The following is an 18250-nucleotide window of genomic DNA, read 5'->3' as shown; positions in this document are numbered from 1 at the left end:
TTGATAAAATTTTTTTTTATTATTTATAGTGTTGTGATGATTTAATGAAACATATTGACGATTATATTAAAACTCATCCATATAAAATTATTTTCTTTGCAAAAATAATTAAAATAAAAGCATTATTGAAAATTCTTTTATTACTTTTTTGTTTTCATATGGATGAGTTTTAATTTAATCGTCAATATGTTTCATTAAATCATCATAACACTCTATAAGATTGAACCAGTGTCAGTTATATTTAATTTGTTATTACAAAGTTTTTTTTATCAAATTAATTATTGTAATAATTGATTTTTTTATAAAAATAATAAAATAATAATGATAAATTTTTTTATAAAATAAATTTGGTCAATTTTTTTTTCAGTAATTTAAATTAATATCATTCAACGTGATCCAAAAAAATGATAACAGGACAATTCTGACATGGATAGTCAGTAGTTTAAAAAAAGAAGAAATTTTTTTTGGTCTTAATCTAGCATCAAATGTCAGTCGGAATATAAATGCCACCAATACTAATCACCATGAAGATTATATAGACGATTCTTATTAGATGATGATCGTTTTTACCAGTTAAGGATCAAGCTAACGATTACCATATGACTATCGTTATACAAATCAATCCAGCGATTACCTGATGAATATTGTTACTCAAATCAAGCCAACGTTTACCGGAGGACTATCTTTATTCAAATCAAGCCAACAATTACATGATGACTATTAGTACAACTAGTGATCAAGCTCACGATTACATAAATATGATGTAAATGTAGATAACTGGAGATCAGACATTTTTACGCTATGTGATATGATATGGGAAATTCTTATTAGCAGATTAGCGTCCTTACAAGTTACACGAAGATGTCAATATAGCATACCTCTGTAGAGCCATTAATATTCATTATTCTCTTAATATCAATAATAATCAAGATGCATAGTAATGGAAATTCTCTTATTTTAGTAATATTGTCTTCATAATAATATTTAAATATATAATATATATAATTTGTAATAAATGTCACTGGCCCATAAAGGGGTGACATGTCCTAGTTTGTAATATTTCTTGTTTATATTAATTTAATTATTAAAACGTCAATCCTTCTTTTCCAAAAAATTTAAATTCTAATCCGGTTGATATAGCCGAGAAAAAAAACAATGAAATATTCCAAATTCACAAATTATATTTTTATACCGATTGTTATCTCTTCCCTTGGATAAATGCCAAGCGGAACTTTAAAATTCTTAAAAAATATAGACGATAAGATAAGAGCCCTTACATCAGAACCAAAAGAATACTATTTTTTAAAACAAAATCTACAAATAACTATTTTAAAATATAACTATTCATGATTTTGGGGAACTTGTAGTCAGGGGTTCGAACCGAACCGCAAAACCGGAATGAACCGTTATGATTTTCTGAACCGTAACCTTAATCGAACCGTTATGAAGAAAATATTAAAAGAGCGAACCGAACCGTTATAAATATTTTGAACCGGTTTAAACCGGTTCAAAAATAATTAATTTTAAATTATTAACCTAAATTTAAAATTTTAATTTTCCTGAAGTATATCAAAAACTTAATTCGTTAAAATTAGATATAGCAACTAGATATGATAGGTCCATATTGGGGATCAATATTCAATTTATAAATAACGGAAAAATAAAATTAAGGACTCTATGCATGAAAGTGATTAAAGAACGACACACATCATAATATCTTAAAAAAATTATTCTAGATGTTCTAAAAGAATATGAAATAAAAATTGAGCAGATTTACACAATAACCACCGATAATGCAGCAAATATGATTAAGTTAATTAAGCTATTAATACTACACGATGAAGAAGATGATGACCTTAACGATTATTTAATTAATGATGATTTAAATAATAATGATATAGATAATGGCGATTTAAATAATAATGATATAATTCATGATGAAAATAAAGAACTTTTTAATATTGAAAATATTAATCTTGCACCAAATGCCAGAGGTATTAGATGTGCTTCACATACATTTCAATTAGTTATTAATGATTGCATTAAAGATTCAAATGAAATTGTCATTATAAATAAAGCAAGAAACATCTGCAAAAAAATAAGAAATCAGACAACAATGGCTATTCTCTCAAAATTAAATTTGAAAAAATCACTAATAGATTGTTGCACAAGATGGAACTCTATCTATTTAATGTTGGAGAGATTACTAGAGTTAAAAAGCTTTTGCCAAGAAATATCTCTCCAAAGCGATCGCGAAAAATGTTTATCAGAGAATGAATGGAAAATAATTAGTGACATATTAAAAGCTTTATATCCAGTTTATGTTTTGACAAAATATTTACAAAGTGAACAATTGACAATGGGCGATATTTATGCTGCGTGGATCAAATGTCTCATGCAAACGAGTAAAGTAGACACTCCATTTACCAGACTTTTAGTTTCTACGATGAAAGCACGAGAAATAAATTTCAAAAATGAAGTTTTTTGCTCTGCTATTTATCTCGACCCTAGATATAATGTATTTTTAACTTTTGAAGAAAGAGAGATCGCCAGAAAACATCTTTGTAAAACTTGGAACTTGGTACAAAATCTAAATAATCAGAATATTGAAATTCTAAATACTATGCCTACGTGTTCGTATTCGAAGGATAATTTAGATGATGATTTTGAAGATTTATTAAAGTAGCTTGAAAGTCTTAATAAGAATAATTCTCAGGGCATCGAAAATTATAATAAATGTATAGAAATAGAATATATAATTCGGTCATTTGATAATATAGAGAGATTAGAAAAAGATACTAATCTTTTGAATTATTGGGAAAATGTAAAGAATAGTATGCCAGAACTTTATAAGTTAGCTATAAATGTGCTAGCAGTTCCAGCTACGCAGGTCTCCATAGAAAGAGCATTTTCAAGCCTTAAGTTTATACTCTCTGCCCAGAGAACTAAATTAAATCCTAAAATATTAGAAAATATTTTAGTTATCCGTTAGAATTCTCTTTTTAAACCTAAATAGTATAGTATACATATTATTTTATTCATTATTGTATTTACGCATGTTTGTTTTTATCTTATTTATTTATAAAATAAAAAAAAACTAATTTGTCTAATTTATATTTCCTAAATTTAATAAAAATATCTATTAGATTATCATGGATAAATTAAATAAGAAATTATAAACTAAAAAGATTTTTCTCTAAAATTAATATATACATGGTTAATGATTAATTTTTTTTAAAATTAAATTTATAAAAACCGGAACAAACCGAAAAGAACCGTTATAAATTATAAACCGAACCGAACCGATATGATTTTTTTTTAAAAACCGAAATGGAACAAAACCTTTATAAAATTTTAAACTAAAAACCGGAACGAACCGAACCGTTATACTAAACGGTTCGAAACCCTGCTTGTAGTCCCACCTCCGTTTTTATAAAATAATGTATTATTTTATTTTATATTTGATATGCTAATTTTAATATAATTTTATTTGATAGTAAAAATAAAAGGAATATTTGAAAAATTAAAAAAAAAATCAACAATATTTGTTGATTGATTAAAAAAGAAATATAAATAATAATAATGAAGATAAAGATAAAATTTGACGGTAATTTTTTTATATAATAATTAATTAATTTTTTTGAAAAATGTGATACTTTATTTAAATAACAAATTTTTCATTTACGAATTATAATTAAAAATATATATAAAAACTAATAATATATTAAAAATGAATTAAAAAATAAAAGTGAACAAATCACCCTAGAGAAGAGTGAATGCTTAAAAAATTGGACTGGCAGATTTCCAGGGAAATCTGATGGCGAAGGTAAAATCCTTCATTGGGGTCCCCTGAGATTTGCTTCATTTTTTTTCCTATAGTTTTGATGAAATTGAGAGCATTACTTTCGAACATGCCTAGGGTATTGGTAACAATTGGGATAAACAGGGTATTAGTGAGGCAAGCATATTTGTTATTTTTAGGATTTCGGCCTTTTCGATGGCAGAAAATGAGAGGTTGGACTTGGCAGCAAAATAGACACAAGTATAGTCCCAAGCTAGGAGGAGACCATTAGTTAGGTAATGAGAGGAGATATGACATCGGGGCGTATAATTTTCTTTTTACAAAAATCTATTTAATAATAAAATTTTGGATATTTTTTTTATATCATGATTATGAATTTTTTTTTTAATGAATTCTGTTTATACATGAAATTGAAGATGAATTTTAAATAAACTTTATGTTTTGAATTTTGTAAATTTGATAGTACTTGGTAAATTTAAGGATATTCGTTAAGTTAAGATTATTTTTATTATGTATATATTTATCTCTTCAAATATATTGGCGGTCATTTAAGATTTGTAAAAATTTATTTGTAATAGATTATATGGCTTCAAATATATTATTTAAATGTACCAATATCTTAAAACACCAATGAAACCCTATCCCCTAACTTTAATTTTTTTAAAAATTGAAGATATATTTTTATTTATACGTACCAATATTAAACACCAATAAAACCTTTAGTTTGTAGATATCTGTAATTGTTATTTCATAACTGCTCAGTTGGAAGTTTTTCTTAGTTCCTACTGAAGGAAATCAGGGTTTTTGGTTTATCGAAATTTATATATGTATTTAAATACTGTTTTTACCTTTTATCACTTTTTATTTTTCATTTTCTTTTCCCTTTTTATTTTCTTTTTTCCTTATTTTAAAAATTGGCAACCGAAAATAATAAATTTTGAAGCCAAAAAATAATTTCTGAATAAAATAATATCCTAAAAAATTGGAAGGAAATAATAATGATTTATTATAAATTGATTAATATTAATAATAATTTTAAAACATATGACATAAATAATATAATTACTCTTTTTATTTCTTTTACAAATAATAATATATTAAAATAATATTGCGCAAGATAATCAAAAAAAACAATATTCATCACCAAAAATTAATGCTTTAACAAAAACGACCCACATAACACGCCCCCACTAATTGAAAATCAAACGTCACAATTCAACCTAGTACCTGATTGTCTTTCATCGTATTTTCAAGGATTCAAACAGTAACATTCTTATCGTTGTTCTTTAGGTCCTTGAGTCTTCGCTCTTTGTTGGATGATATGGTTGATTCCCTGTAAAAAACACCTCTTGGTTTGACTTGGCTCCATACTATTTGCACATTCCATTAACCATTTTGTCCCCTTAAACAAGATCTTGTAGATATTCCCCTTTTCATTGTTATTATAAATCGCCCAGGTATTGAGTTAGCCTATATTTAGTTTAGTTGTCCCCTTAGATTTTCCTCGGATATATTGAGCACTATATTAAGATAAATATTTTTCCGCCACCTTTACCTTGACAAAATTTTCAACAATGTACCATTATCATTATATATTTTTTTTAAATGAATTTCTTATCAATTACCCTCTCCTATTATTAGTACCGATCGTAATCTCCCATGTTTCACTCCTCTGAAAAGTTGGTCTCTGTGTCGAACAAATACTCTACCTTCTGAAAACTCCATTTTGCTCAATTTGCGTCCCATATTTTCTACAATCATTCCGGGCTCCCATTTTTGGTTGCGCCCAAACACTCTCGCACTGTCCTGCCATAAATTCGGGTTCATCCTTTGTCTCGGTCAGCTATTTTCTTTGCATTGCTGGCCTAAGCGAATTCAACCAAATCCTTGTTCTCCTTACTAAAAACTCTCCGCTGGAGATTTCTCATCCTCTTTTTTACTGTTATTATAATACGTCACTGCCACCCACATCTCCCTCCATCTTTTGATTTCCTCAACCAGTTAATGACCACAGCTACCATCCTCTCCGCCTGCCTATTCGAACTCGGGCAATATGGTGCGCCAAAATTTGTTTTTCTCCGGTTTCCGTACTAATAAAAGCTGGATCCGATACTATTGTTGTAGCGAATTCGAATTCAGTCCATAGATTTTTCAATGTTTTTATCACCACTTGAGTTGTTAATTCTCTTTCTTCCTCATACTCAACCTACTTTGAATAGGTGCCCATCACGAGTAAGCCAACGAAATTAGCGTGTATGCGCTCCTGTGTAGCCTTCGGCCATACACTTTCCTTGCCTTTTCGAGACATTGGGGCCTATGAATTACATCTGACACACGCTCGGCTGATATTTTCAATATCTTTATTCATTTTCGGCCACCAAACATATTCCCGTTTAATTCTCTTCATTCCTTGATGTCCAGCATGAATCATGGACATAAACGCTTCCCTTAAATTGACTGGTATAACACTCCCACTTCCTCGCACTAGACATTCATCTATTATTGCAAACTCCTTCTCTATATATTTGAACGTTTTATCTCTATCTTGCCACATCTTCCGTCCCTTTAGGCACGCTTTGATTAGTCTCAATTCCCGATCTTTTTAAATCACTTTTTTAATTTCCTCCCATGGCACCGGCCCACCTCTGGATAATCTGGCCATCGTTCTAATCAGTACTTGCCCATTTTTTTTGTCTCGTTCTTCCTGTTTCTCCCCTAAATCCTCCCAAGCTAGATACATCCGGTAAATAATTTTCTCTCCCTCGTCGATTTTCACTTGTACGTCAACATCTCTGTAACCGGGGCGATAGTATTAATTCCTTGTTGTCCTTTTTGAATAGTCCGTATAAAAAGCCAAACTGCGTCCAATTAGATTCTCTCAGCATTTTGTTAATACAAAAATGATGGCTTGCGCTTCTTGCTCAATCACGGAATACTTAGTCTCTGCTGCTCTAAAAATCCTTGAGAAATATAACACCGATTTTTCTAATTCATCAATACAATGTAACAAAGCCTACACCTTTATTAGACGCGTCCATGGCCAAAAACACTTCCAATTCAATATTAAAGCACACTTAAATAGGTTCTTTTACAATTCTGCATTTCAACTCTAAAGGCTGCCTCTTGTTCATCTGTCCATTCAAATTTCTCTCCTTTCTTCAGCAATTAATGGTGCTGCTATCTGAGCAAATCCCTTCACAACCCGATGTAATAGTTGACCCCCCCCCCAAGAAGGATAGTCTTCTGCTTTATTATTAGGTCTCATCATATTTGTAATTCCTGTCATATTCTTGTCTACGGATCTCACCGCCTTTCCCGTAATTTTGTGCCCAAGATATGTCACCTCCATCACTCCCAACACACTTTTCTCCGCACTGTGCCGCAATCTTTTTTCTTTTATCTTCAAGCTATTCGGGAGTTCTTACAGTCACATACACATCGTCCATATAGTAGAAAACCCCTTCGTTCCTTGAAAAACAGCCGCCATTGTTTGTTGAAAAATAGGAGCTGATACACAAAGTCCAAATGGCTTTCTACAAAATGCAAATCCCTTAGACGTAGTCATAGTTATTAATTTCTTTACCTCTGTCTTTACACGCAGCTGCAGATATACATTAGAGAAATCAACTTTTGAAAAAGAATACTTCCCTTTAAATTAGCCAATACTTTTTCAATTCGCGGCAACTAACCCACAAATTTAGAATGACTAGAAAATCTTGGCATAGACGGAGCCGACCATAGGCCTTCTTCAATGGGGATCAGCGGGGTCGCCCATTCACTGTATTCTACTGGACATACAAAGCCTTTCTGTACCCATTAATCCATTCCATTTCTACTTCTTTTTTCCATTCAAACGTTATCCATCGTAACGCACAAAATTTATGAACACAACCATCCTTTAATTTAATATATACTTCATAATCTCTGAGGCATCCCAAATCTTCGTTGAAAATTTCCTGATAATTTTGTGCTAATCTCCGTACTCCCTCTTACACTTTGGTCATTTCCCATTTCCCTCCATCTTTTTCATTAAGATGCAACTCCTCGTTCAGTGTCTCAGCATTCATCGCCCCTTTCTTGATGCTGCCATACATCTCTTTCCCCAGTCTTTCCTTTCTCCTTCCTTCTCTTAATCTTTCTTTCTTCTAGAAATATTTTACCTTATCACTCCTAAAATTCTTCCCCCTATTCCACTCTTAGCATTCTTTTCCCCTACTTCACCCATAAAATACTTCCCCCCCCCCCACCTATTTTTCTCTTAGAATTCTTTTCCCTTATTTTGCTCCTAGACTTATTTCTCCTCATTTCGCTCCTAGAATTATTCTCCCCGATTTCTCTCCTAAAGTCCCCCCGATTCCTCTCTTAGAATTATTCTCCCCGATTTCTAATAATTCCCCCTAATTTCTTTACTATAAGTTCCCCCGATTTCTATCCTATAATTATTCGCCCCTATTTCTCTTCTAGAATTAAAGCTGCTTATTTCTTCGCCATCTAAGAATACTCTCCCATCACCCCTCTCACTCGCAGCTTCCTCTCCCAGCTCTACGATACTTCCTCGATCTCTTCCCTCCCCACTCCTACTAAACGCTGTTTAAATTCCTGGTAACGATTCTACGTATTCCTCCGCTATGTCTCCAAACACAGCTAGTCTCGTTATGGGTACAAACACACCCCACCATGCAAATAATCCCCAAAAACTATACAATGGACCTATTTGGGTGGTCCAGTCCCATCCCATCAATGCTTCAACCTTCTGAATAATAATCCGCAAATCTAATATCTCCACTCTTTCTACCACTATTGCTTCTATTTCAACTCTTCCCATTACCCATACTTGTGATCCATCGAATTTCCTATTCTCAATCCTTCATTTTCGATCATCTCCTCGGGCCAAATACTCCGATTATCGAAAGTCGCTCCCGTGTAAAATAACATTGGTACCATACTCCCATTAAAATCTATCATTACTCTGGTACTACCTTCTTGTATCATATTTACACATCCCATTAATTTTATAATTTCCACATTCTCTCACCTTATACCTTTTTTCCGGCATCTAAAACATTCCATATTTTGTTCTCCAGTTTGTTTTGGTGTTATAATTGCTAGAATGCACTCCTTTTTATTGTGAAAAAATTGTCCACACCATGCACACCGCAGTTTTTCTTGTTTTCGACTGTACGGGGCTATATGACCATATTTTCGACATTCCATTTAGTTTCCCCACAATCCCGAACCATATGTCCTTGTCTTAATAACAAACATTTTCTCTTCCACGAGAATCAAAACCCCTTCTCATTTCCATTCTTCTTCCCTGTGAATTTCCTCTTGGTCATCTCTGCATTCCCAACATTTGACTATTATAGAACTCTTGTCTCTCTGGTCTATGGACTAATTCATTTACATCTCCTGTCCTTATATTCTAACACTGCGACTTCTCCTCATCCTTCTTCCCCATAATATACACATCTATTAAATAGTATAACCAAGGCTCCAAAAATATTATATTGTATCTACCAGTACTTAACAAATTTTAAGAATTTCATACCGTTGTTTTAAAAAATTTATGATTAACTTCAAAATAAATATTTTGGTTATTTGTAATGTCAACAGATAAAATAATATCAATAGTGTGCAAGTCCAATGAAAAATAAACTTATTTCCGATAAGATGTGGTCAAATTTACGTTTTTGAGTTATATAATTCATGTGTAAGACTGTTTCTTTCTATCTCTCTTTGCGGGGAAAAAAACAGGCATTTTTATAATTTATGACAAAAATTTGAGCAGCACTTCCGTGTAATAAAACTCTGAAAAAGTCTGCAGCACTTATGTGTAACAGACTTCTGAAAAATTTAGGCAGCACTTTAAGGTAACAGATCTATATGACAAAAATTTGGGCAGCAATTTCGTGTAATGGCCTTCTGAAACAAATGGGCACCACTTCCTCAAAAAAATTTCGGCAAATTCGACCTTGTAAAATATTAAAGGATTCTGGTTAGGCCTTAATATAAATCTGTCCTTTTGGCCTTAATATGAATCCGCCTCTTTATATTAATATAAATCTGCCCTTTTTGCCTTAATATGAATCCGCCTCTTTGCACTAATATAAATTCCTTATTTATTGTAGATCTGTCTTGGCAGTAGGGAAGTAATCAAAAAATAATTTTATTTTAGTCAAACTCAAACCATAAAAGCATTAAGATTTATAAATAAGTGGTATTCGTCTTTGTTTTTGAGTAAAATGATCAAGTACTGCATTATAAAAGTTATCGCTAGATTTTAAATTTTTTAATAATTTTTTTTCAATCGAAATTAAAGATAAATTCGATAATCGATTTTGGCTCATCCTGTTTCTGCTATAAGATTTGATTCTTTTTAAAGATGAAAAACTCCGTTCTGCACTTGCTGTTGTTGAAGCCAAAGTTAAGATGAATTTGCATAATTTAAAAAATTCTTTAAAACTTTTCATCAAATCGGTGCATATTAAAAATTCAAGTATTTCATTAACATTCTCTTTCTTTCTAATTCAACATCCCGAAACACTACCTTTAATTCGGTCTCCAGCTTGTGTAAGTCAAAAAATTGAGAATAAGTGTCGTTTAAATTATCTAATAAATATTTTGGGAAATTGATTATTTGGAATTTACTAATATCTAACAATTTGACGAATTTAATATTTTTTGGTGTAAGACATATGAGATAGAATTAATCAAATCATTTTGAATATTGCTTGATAGTACAATAAAAACTGCACTATTTCTAAATGATGTTTCAATAGTAAATTTTCTTCCGCGAGCAAATAAATTAATACAATATTATTTCCTCTATTTACTGAATTAGAAGATTCATCATCACCACGGAATACGAGCTCCTGAATTCCAAGAAAACATTGTTGATCAATATTTTCAATATTTCTCTATTTGATTTGACTTTATAATTATGCTGTTCGATTGATATTTTGCGCATCGAATCTATCATATTTTCAATAAGATTTTGGCCAAATGTTTTTAAATGAATCATCGACTGCAAATGAGCGGTTGATTCTTTGCCGTTTAACTGCCTTTGAAAAATTATTCATATCCGAAAATTCTTTATCATTAAAAACATATTTTTTCCTTTGGGAATAATAGACATGACCAACAATATGGAGAATTAGAAAATTCACATCGAGTGAGCCATTCATATTTTTCATATTTATAGATAGAAAAATTACGGATGCAAGTTGATTTCTTTTTTTAAGTTTTGTAAAATTGATTTTGGATTTCCTTTTTCAATAATCAATTTTTTCGCATCAAAATTTCTTGAGCTAAATGATAATGTTTGATAAATTTTTAATAATACAATTACAATTATTAAATATTAATTAAGGATTTTAAAAACGAAAAATTTTTTTATTTTAAAAAAGTAAGGAAAAAATATTATATAAAAAAATTTCTTTCTCTTTTATTTATTAAAAAAATAAGCATTTTTTTATTTGCTTCCCCAATGCTTATTTTTTAATGGTAAAATTACACAATACCATGGCATGATATTCTCTTTATTTATTAAAAAAAATATAAATTGATTCCCTAAAGTATATTATTTTAACGTAGTAAAAATAATAGTAGCTTTTTTAACGTAGTAAAAATAATAGTATTTCTTAATATAGTAAAAATAATATTAATTTTTTAACGTTATAAAAATTATACGTTAAAAAATTAATATTAATTTTTTTAACTAAGTCAGTTTAGTTTATTTAGCATAGTACAAAGATTACATTAAGTTTATTTTAAAATTTTGTAAGAAAAATCTTGCTTCTATGGACGCTTCGTCACTGTGTCTTGGTCACCACCATTTTAAAGCTGCTCAGTTGGGAAGAAGTTTTTCTCAGTTCTTACTAAAGGAAATTGGTTTTTGGTAGATCGAAAAGTATATATGTATTTAAATAATGTTTTTATCTTTTATCACTTTTTATTTTTCTTAATTCTAAAAGTTGGCAGGTGAAAATAATAAATTTTGAATAAAAAAATAATTTCTGAATAAAATAATATCATAAAAATTGGAAGGAAACAATAATGATTTATTTCATTTTTTCTCTTCTTATATCTATTACAAAATAAATATAAATTGATTAATAATAAAATTAATTTTAAAACATATGACATAAACAATTTTTATAATTACTCTTTATTTCTTTTACAAATAATAATAATATATTAAAATAATGATTGTGCAATAATCAAAAAAAGAGAATATTCAACACCAAAAATGAATGCTTTAACAAAAAAACGACCTACATAACAATTGTGATTTCTAAAATAATGAATTTAGTGATTATTTGTAAAATTTTAGGTTTTGTCATAAATTAACACTATAATAGTGATTCAAAGTTTATTGCAGAATCACTCCTGTAGTTTTTATTAGTTAATAGTGATTTCACAATACTGCATATACACTAACCAAAATTTTTTATTAATAAAACTGGCTTGGAATCTTTTTTTTACAAACCTAGGTTGGCTGGGTCATGCAATTGGTACCCTGTTGCAGGTCTTTGATTTTTATTAAAATACATGATTTTTGCCAACCCCTTAAAGTGCATGATCCAATCAATATAAAAATATTTATTTATTAATATTAACCTATTCATTATTTGCAGTACTTTTTATGAAGTTAAAATATTTCATTTACAATAAATGATATGACAAAATTTGTTTAATATAAATATGGACAAGGAACCATAAAATTAAATTATCTAATTTGCATATAACATTAAAGTTGGTTTGTCAAGATAATAGTTATTAAATATAAAGAAAGAAAAACTCAAAATAATGCAACACAAAAAAAGAAGGTTAAAAAGTGAGTATTGAATTTTTAAACAGGAATATCTGTTTATAAAATATTTTAAGGTCTTTCATATAACACCTAATAAAGCTATTATTCGAAATAGTTTGAAGTAAACAGACACACTATATTGATTAGGTTTGTATGATTCACAAATTTTTTTCATTGCTCTGATATTAAATATTCATAACCCAAGTAGTTACTTTAATTAAAAAATTGTTTGTATTATTATTTTTCTTTTAAAATATAATCAGAATATTTCCTTACTATCTTCTCTTATATATAACAAGTATTCCAAAGTGTTATTTATTTAATTTTAAATTCTAGTAGGTCAAAGCCTTGCTATAAGAAAGTATAATTCTTCATTTTATATAATATTAATCACAATCTTACTACAATGTAATCAAATTAATTAAGATTACCTCATAATTAGGATTATGAATAATTTATTTAAATTTAATTCAAAATATCTTTATTAAAATGTAAAAAGTAAAATTTCGAATCTTGTTTTAAAATTGGCAAAAAAATTTTGAAGGTTTTGTAATTAATCCTATTTAAATAATTTTTATTAAAATTAGGTTAAATCTTATTAAATTGTTCTTTAAGTAATATGATTAGGAAGATATATGGTCATATAATATTGCATGCAAAAGTGTTAAAGCATTCATATATTATCAAATTACATATAAAGAATATAAAAAAACTTGAGTGTTTCCCCCACTGACATATAAAATTACAGGATTTTTAGCACCTGTTATTAACCTACCCATCTCTATGTGGGCAATGCAATGATTAACTCCAATTAAAGGTTTATTCCAAATTAATGATAATGTTCTGGCAACCTGTGCAACCAATAACAATGGAGCACCCATACCTGGACCTATATGATATATTACAAATGATGAATATAAAAAAAGAAATATCTTTAATATTAGTTTTTATTTTAAAAAATTTATATATAATAGATTATGATAAGAAAATATAAATACAAGTAAATTATTTAAATAAGTACAATAATTACCTTTTTATTAACATAATATTCAAAAAATAATTACCTTTTGTATAACATATAATATTCAAAAAATTTACCTTTTGTATAACATATAATATCTATATCTTTGGGGCAAATTTTAGCGGCATTCAAAGCTTCTTTTAAAACTTCTAGTATTACAGTTTGATGGTGTGCTGCAGTGTCTCTAGGTAAAAAACCTGTTTAAATAAGCAATTATCTTTTTAATTAAAGACCTTGCCCACGCGGTGTGACATAGGTTTTTCGAGGATTTGATAGAACTATCCCATCTTGAATAATTCCGATTCCCAACTTATTTGCACTACCTTCTAAACCAAGAGCTACAACCATAAAAATTCAAAATTATATGCAATATTATATCCTCTGCGAACGCAAAATCAGGCTGGGAGTTTGAAGTGTTTTATTAAATAAGTAAAATAAGTAAAGTAAGTAAAAGTATCCTTAATACAAAATATCACGTATATACAGGCGCGTAACCAATGGGGGGGGAAAGGGGGAAATTTCCCCCCCTATCGCAAATTTGACTATTTTCATAAATATCATTTTAAACTAATAAAAATTTTACCCCCCCCCCCAGACTCCCCCCCCCCTTTCACCAATCAAAATTTTACAAATTTTTGAATATCAATTTTCCAACATATTATTCAAAAATATTAATAAAATGTAAAAATATTTAGTCAAAGAGATTGAAATCAAACGATAATTTATAAATAAGGCTGAGCATGAAAAAAAGTAATGTGTCGTTAGCAGCGATATCATTATTGAATTCAATTGATCAATCAGAGTTTATCGTTGCTAGTTGCATCAATAAATTATTTTTAGCTCACTACTTTGTAGAAATTTACAAAAATCAAATTTAGATTTGGTTCAAGTTATTGATTTGGCGGAAAATATACATGAACAGGTAGATACAATAAGAATGAATGTAGATAAATATTTTCATAATATTTATCTAGACGTTGAATCGAAGGCTAAATTTTATGATATAATACTAATTAAACCTCATCTAGCACCTAGGCCATTATTGAGATGAAAATAAATATTGGCTCAACTGAAGAATATTATAAAATATCCATTTTCATCCCATTCTTAGATACTTTTTTATAGCAAATAAAAGTACGGGTTTTAGATAAAAAACAAGTCTTTAGCAATCTTCAAGTTTTATTACCCAAAGATCCTTCTTCATTTTCTAATGCCACTATTGGTAAAATTAAATATTTAGAAAAATTTTATTCCTATGAGATTGATACTGAAATAAATTTAATCAGTGAATTCGAATTGTGGTATAAATATTTATACGTTTAGCTATTTTACCTGAGCATGCTATTGATGCGCTCAATCGGTGTAAAGAAACCTTGGCTCAATTTCCTAATATTTCGAAGTTGTTTTATATTCTTACATGTTTGCCTATTACAACATGTACGAATGAAAGGACTTTTTCCAACTTGAGAAGGTTGAAAACATATTTACGAAGTACTGAATCTCGGCTAAATGGGTTAGCTCTGTTAAATATACACAGAGATTTGGTTCCGAAGACAAACTAAATAAATAAAAATCTTGTATTTGATAAGAAGTTAAAAAAAACTTGTTAATTTAATTATTTTCTAGTCAATATTTTAAACTACTATTAGTATTTTCAATAAAAAAAATTATATTCTACTTATATTGTATGAGAATTTAAGCTGAGGCTAGTTTTTAAAGCAAATTTTATAAAAAGACATTACACTTTATTTCAACTTTACATATAAATAAACCTTTACATTTAAAAAAACTTTATTAAATATAATATACCTAACATAAGCACAAATTAGTAAATAATAGTTAAAAATAGAAATATAATTATTATTAAATTATGAATAATTTAATAGAATAGCTAAATAAGACCCGGCCGAAGGCCGGGGAAAGCTGGCCGAAGGCCAGGTAAAAGGGGTTTGGGAGCGAAGCCCCCAAAAAATTTTCCCCCCTATAAGAAAATCCTGGATACGCCACTGCGTATATATATATAATGAATTCAATCCTTCAGGTTATGTAATTTACAAACGAAAAGTTAATATTATATTCAATTTAAATTCAATTTACAATTACATTTATATTACAGTTCTCCCCACTATAAATTGAATTCATCGTGATAACGTAGTGGGGGTTTCGAAACTCTTTTTTCAAGAGTTGTATTCTCATGTTCTGCCTTTTCCACTTCTTCGGTTAACGTAAGGGGTATTTCCTTCTCTTGTGTATGTGCATCCCTCAATTGATCTGCATGCTTGTTTTTAACGATCCCCTCTGATTCCACATCGTACAATATTGCGCTTTTTCGTTGTAACACTTTTCCTTCATGCCACCCTGCTGTCCTTTCGTTTGCTATCCAAACTTTTTGCTGCTCTTCAAACTCCCGAGGTTCAACACTTCTATCTTTGTAGTACTTTTGTTTCCATAGAGCGTTTTCCGTCCTTTCTCTCGTTGATAATTTCCACTGATCTAATGTCGTCCTAAGCGACCTTCCAAACATCATCTCGGCAGGGGATTTACCAGTAGTTGCATTGGGAGTATTACGGTGAGTAATTAAAACATTCGCTAAATTTAACTGGTCCGGAGTCCCACATCTCCTTCCAGCATAGAAACGCGTCTTTATCGTCCGTATATATCGTTCAGCCAAAACATTCGATTTGGGGCTATAAGGGGCCGATCTAAAATGTTTTATATTGTTTTTAAAAAGAAACGTTTTGAATTCAGATCCAGTAAACTGAGTATCGTTATCTGAGACAATGTAGCGAGGTGAAATAATTACGCAGATTATTTATTACACTCGCCGAATTAATATGTGTTAAAATTGCAACTTCAACCCATTTGGTAAAAGCGTCTACGCAAATTAACCAATATTTTCCAGATACGGGGCCTGTCAAATCAATGTGTAATCGTTCCCAAGGTCGGGTAGGAATGTTCCAATTGTATAATGGCACTTCTTTAGCTCCCGGCCTTCCTTCTTGACAACTCTTACAACATTTAACAAAGTCTTCAACATCAGTATCGAGATTTGTCCAAAAAACGTAATATCTACACAATGATTTCATCCCTACTATCCCAGGATGTCCTCGATGAATCACATATAAAACCTCCATTTTTAAAATATCTGGAATAATAATTCTATCATTATAAAATAATAATCCTTCTTCGAACGAAATATTATCTTTAATCGAAATATATTTTTTTACAATCTCCGAATAATTATTTATATTATCAATATACCAATGATTTTTTATTAATTAATAATCTCTTTTAGGTTTATATCATTGCTCGTTTCACTTACGACTTTACTGCGAGTGAAAGATAAATCTTCTATTAAATTAATTTTTAATCCCCTGATTTCTTCTTCGAATTTTTTTGTAACATCATTGGTTTTTGCTTTCTCTACCCCCAAACGGGACAGAGCATCGGCACATTTGTTATGATTACCTGGTCTATATTATATCATAATCATAATTTAATAGTTTCGTTGCCCACCGTATTAAACGGTTATTTGTTATTTTGTTAAGATCTCTTTTATCACCTAAAATATATTGTAATGGTTTATGATCAGTAACCAAGATAAAATGTCTTCCAAAAATATATTGATGAAACTTCTCAATAGCGAACATGATTGCCGAAGCCTCCCGCACAATTGTGGCATAATTCTTCTCAGTCGCCGAAAGTGTCCTCGATGCGTAAGCAATCGGTTTCTCCTGGCCAGTAAGAAATCGGTGTGCAATAACAGCTCCTAGACCATCTTCGGAAGCGTCACAAGAAATCACGACAGGGATATCGGCTGAATAAGGAATTATTGTATCTTCTTTTGACAATATATTTTTTTAACTTTAGTAAATATTTCATTTTCTTTAGCTGACCAAAACCAACCAACATTTTTACTCGGTCGGTGTAAAGGCGCACAAATAGAATGCAAATTTTTAATAAATGCCTCATGATAATTCACTATTCCAAGAAATGAACGTAGTTTTTTAACATTGGAAGGTGTTTTAAAATTTTTTATAGCGCTAATCTTATCTTCTGTAGGGTGAATTCCGAAACTGTCAATAACATGACCTAAATGAGTGACAGACTTTTCTCCCATTTTAATTTTATCAGTCGTCGTGGTCAGTCCAGCCTTCTCAAATCTTCTTAATACTTCTTCCAAATTAACTATGTGATCGGAATTATTCTCACCTGCAATAATTATGTCGTATAAAAATACACTAACCATAGGAATTCCCTTTAATAGGTTTTTCATAAAGCGTTGGAATATTATCGGAGCGCTAGTCAAACCAAATGGAATTCTTTGGTATCGGTAATAACCGACATGTGTTGAAACTATTAAAAGGTCCCTACATTCTGGACTAACTCCGAATTGTAAAAATGCATCACTTAAATCTATTGTTGAAAATATTTTACCACCCGCGATTTTATTTGTTAGGTCGACGAAAGTTGGTAGTAAATCGTTATCGATCGCTAGATATTTGTTGATTGTTAAACGAAAATCTCCGCATATCCGTACGGCACCGGATTTCTTTAAGATATTAACCGTTGGCGTAGCCCAAGTGATTGGAGTTATTGTTGGATCCACCTTCTC

The 18250-nt window shown here is 29.9% G+C and overlaps 1 protein-coding gene and 1 long non-coding RNA gene across 3 annotated transcripts in view; one reads left to right on the top strand and one right to left on the bottom strand.

Annotated features, from left to right (window-relative positions):
* Nucleotides 1-14007, bottom strand: part of LOC135922759 (tRNA N6-adenosine threonylcarbamoyltransferase-like) — a 67882-nt gene extending 53875 nt beyond the window's left edge. For both annotated transcript variants that reach the window (XM_065457214.1, XM_065457215.1), the window contains exons 1-3: nt 13869-14007; nt 13713-13832; nt 13328-13503 (exon numbers count right to left, since the gene is read on the bottom strand). In XM_065457214.1, coding sequence (XP_065313286.1) covers nt 13328-13503; nt 13713-13832; nt 13869-13983 — 411 coding nt within the window. In that variant the 5' untranslated portion in view covers nt 13984-14007. The remainder of the gene's footprint in view (nt 1-13327; nt 13504-13712; nt 13833-13868) is intronic.
* Nucleotides 232-18250, top strand: part of LOC135922761 (uncharacterized) — a 42026-nt gene continuing 24007 nt past the window's right edge. The window contains exons 1-2 of the long non-coding RNA XR_010571027.1: nt 232-960; nt 11587-11711. This is a non-coding gene — a long non-coding RNA (uncharacterized LOC135922761). The remainder of the gene's footprint in view (nt 961-11586; nt 11712-18250) is intronic.

Source organism: Gordionus sp. m RMFG-2023, chromosome 1, assembly GCF_954871325.1.
Source record: "Gordionus sp. m RMFG-2023 chromosome 1, tfGorSpeb1-WG-v2, whole genome shotgun sequence".
In the NCBI taxonomy this organism is placed as follows: domain Eukaryota; kingdom Metazoa; phylum Nematomorpha; class Gordioida; order Chordodea; family Parachordodidae; genus Gordionus; species Gordionus sp. m RMFG-2023.
The sequence above is the reverse complement of the archived record's forward strand: the minus strand, read 5'-3'. Positions and strand labels throughout refer to the sequence as shown.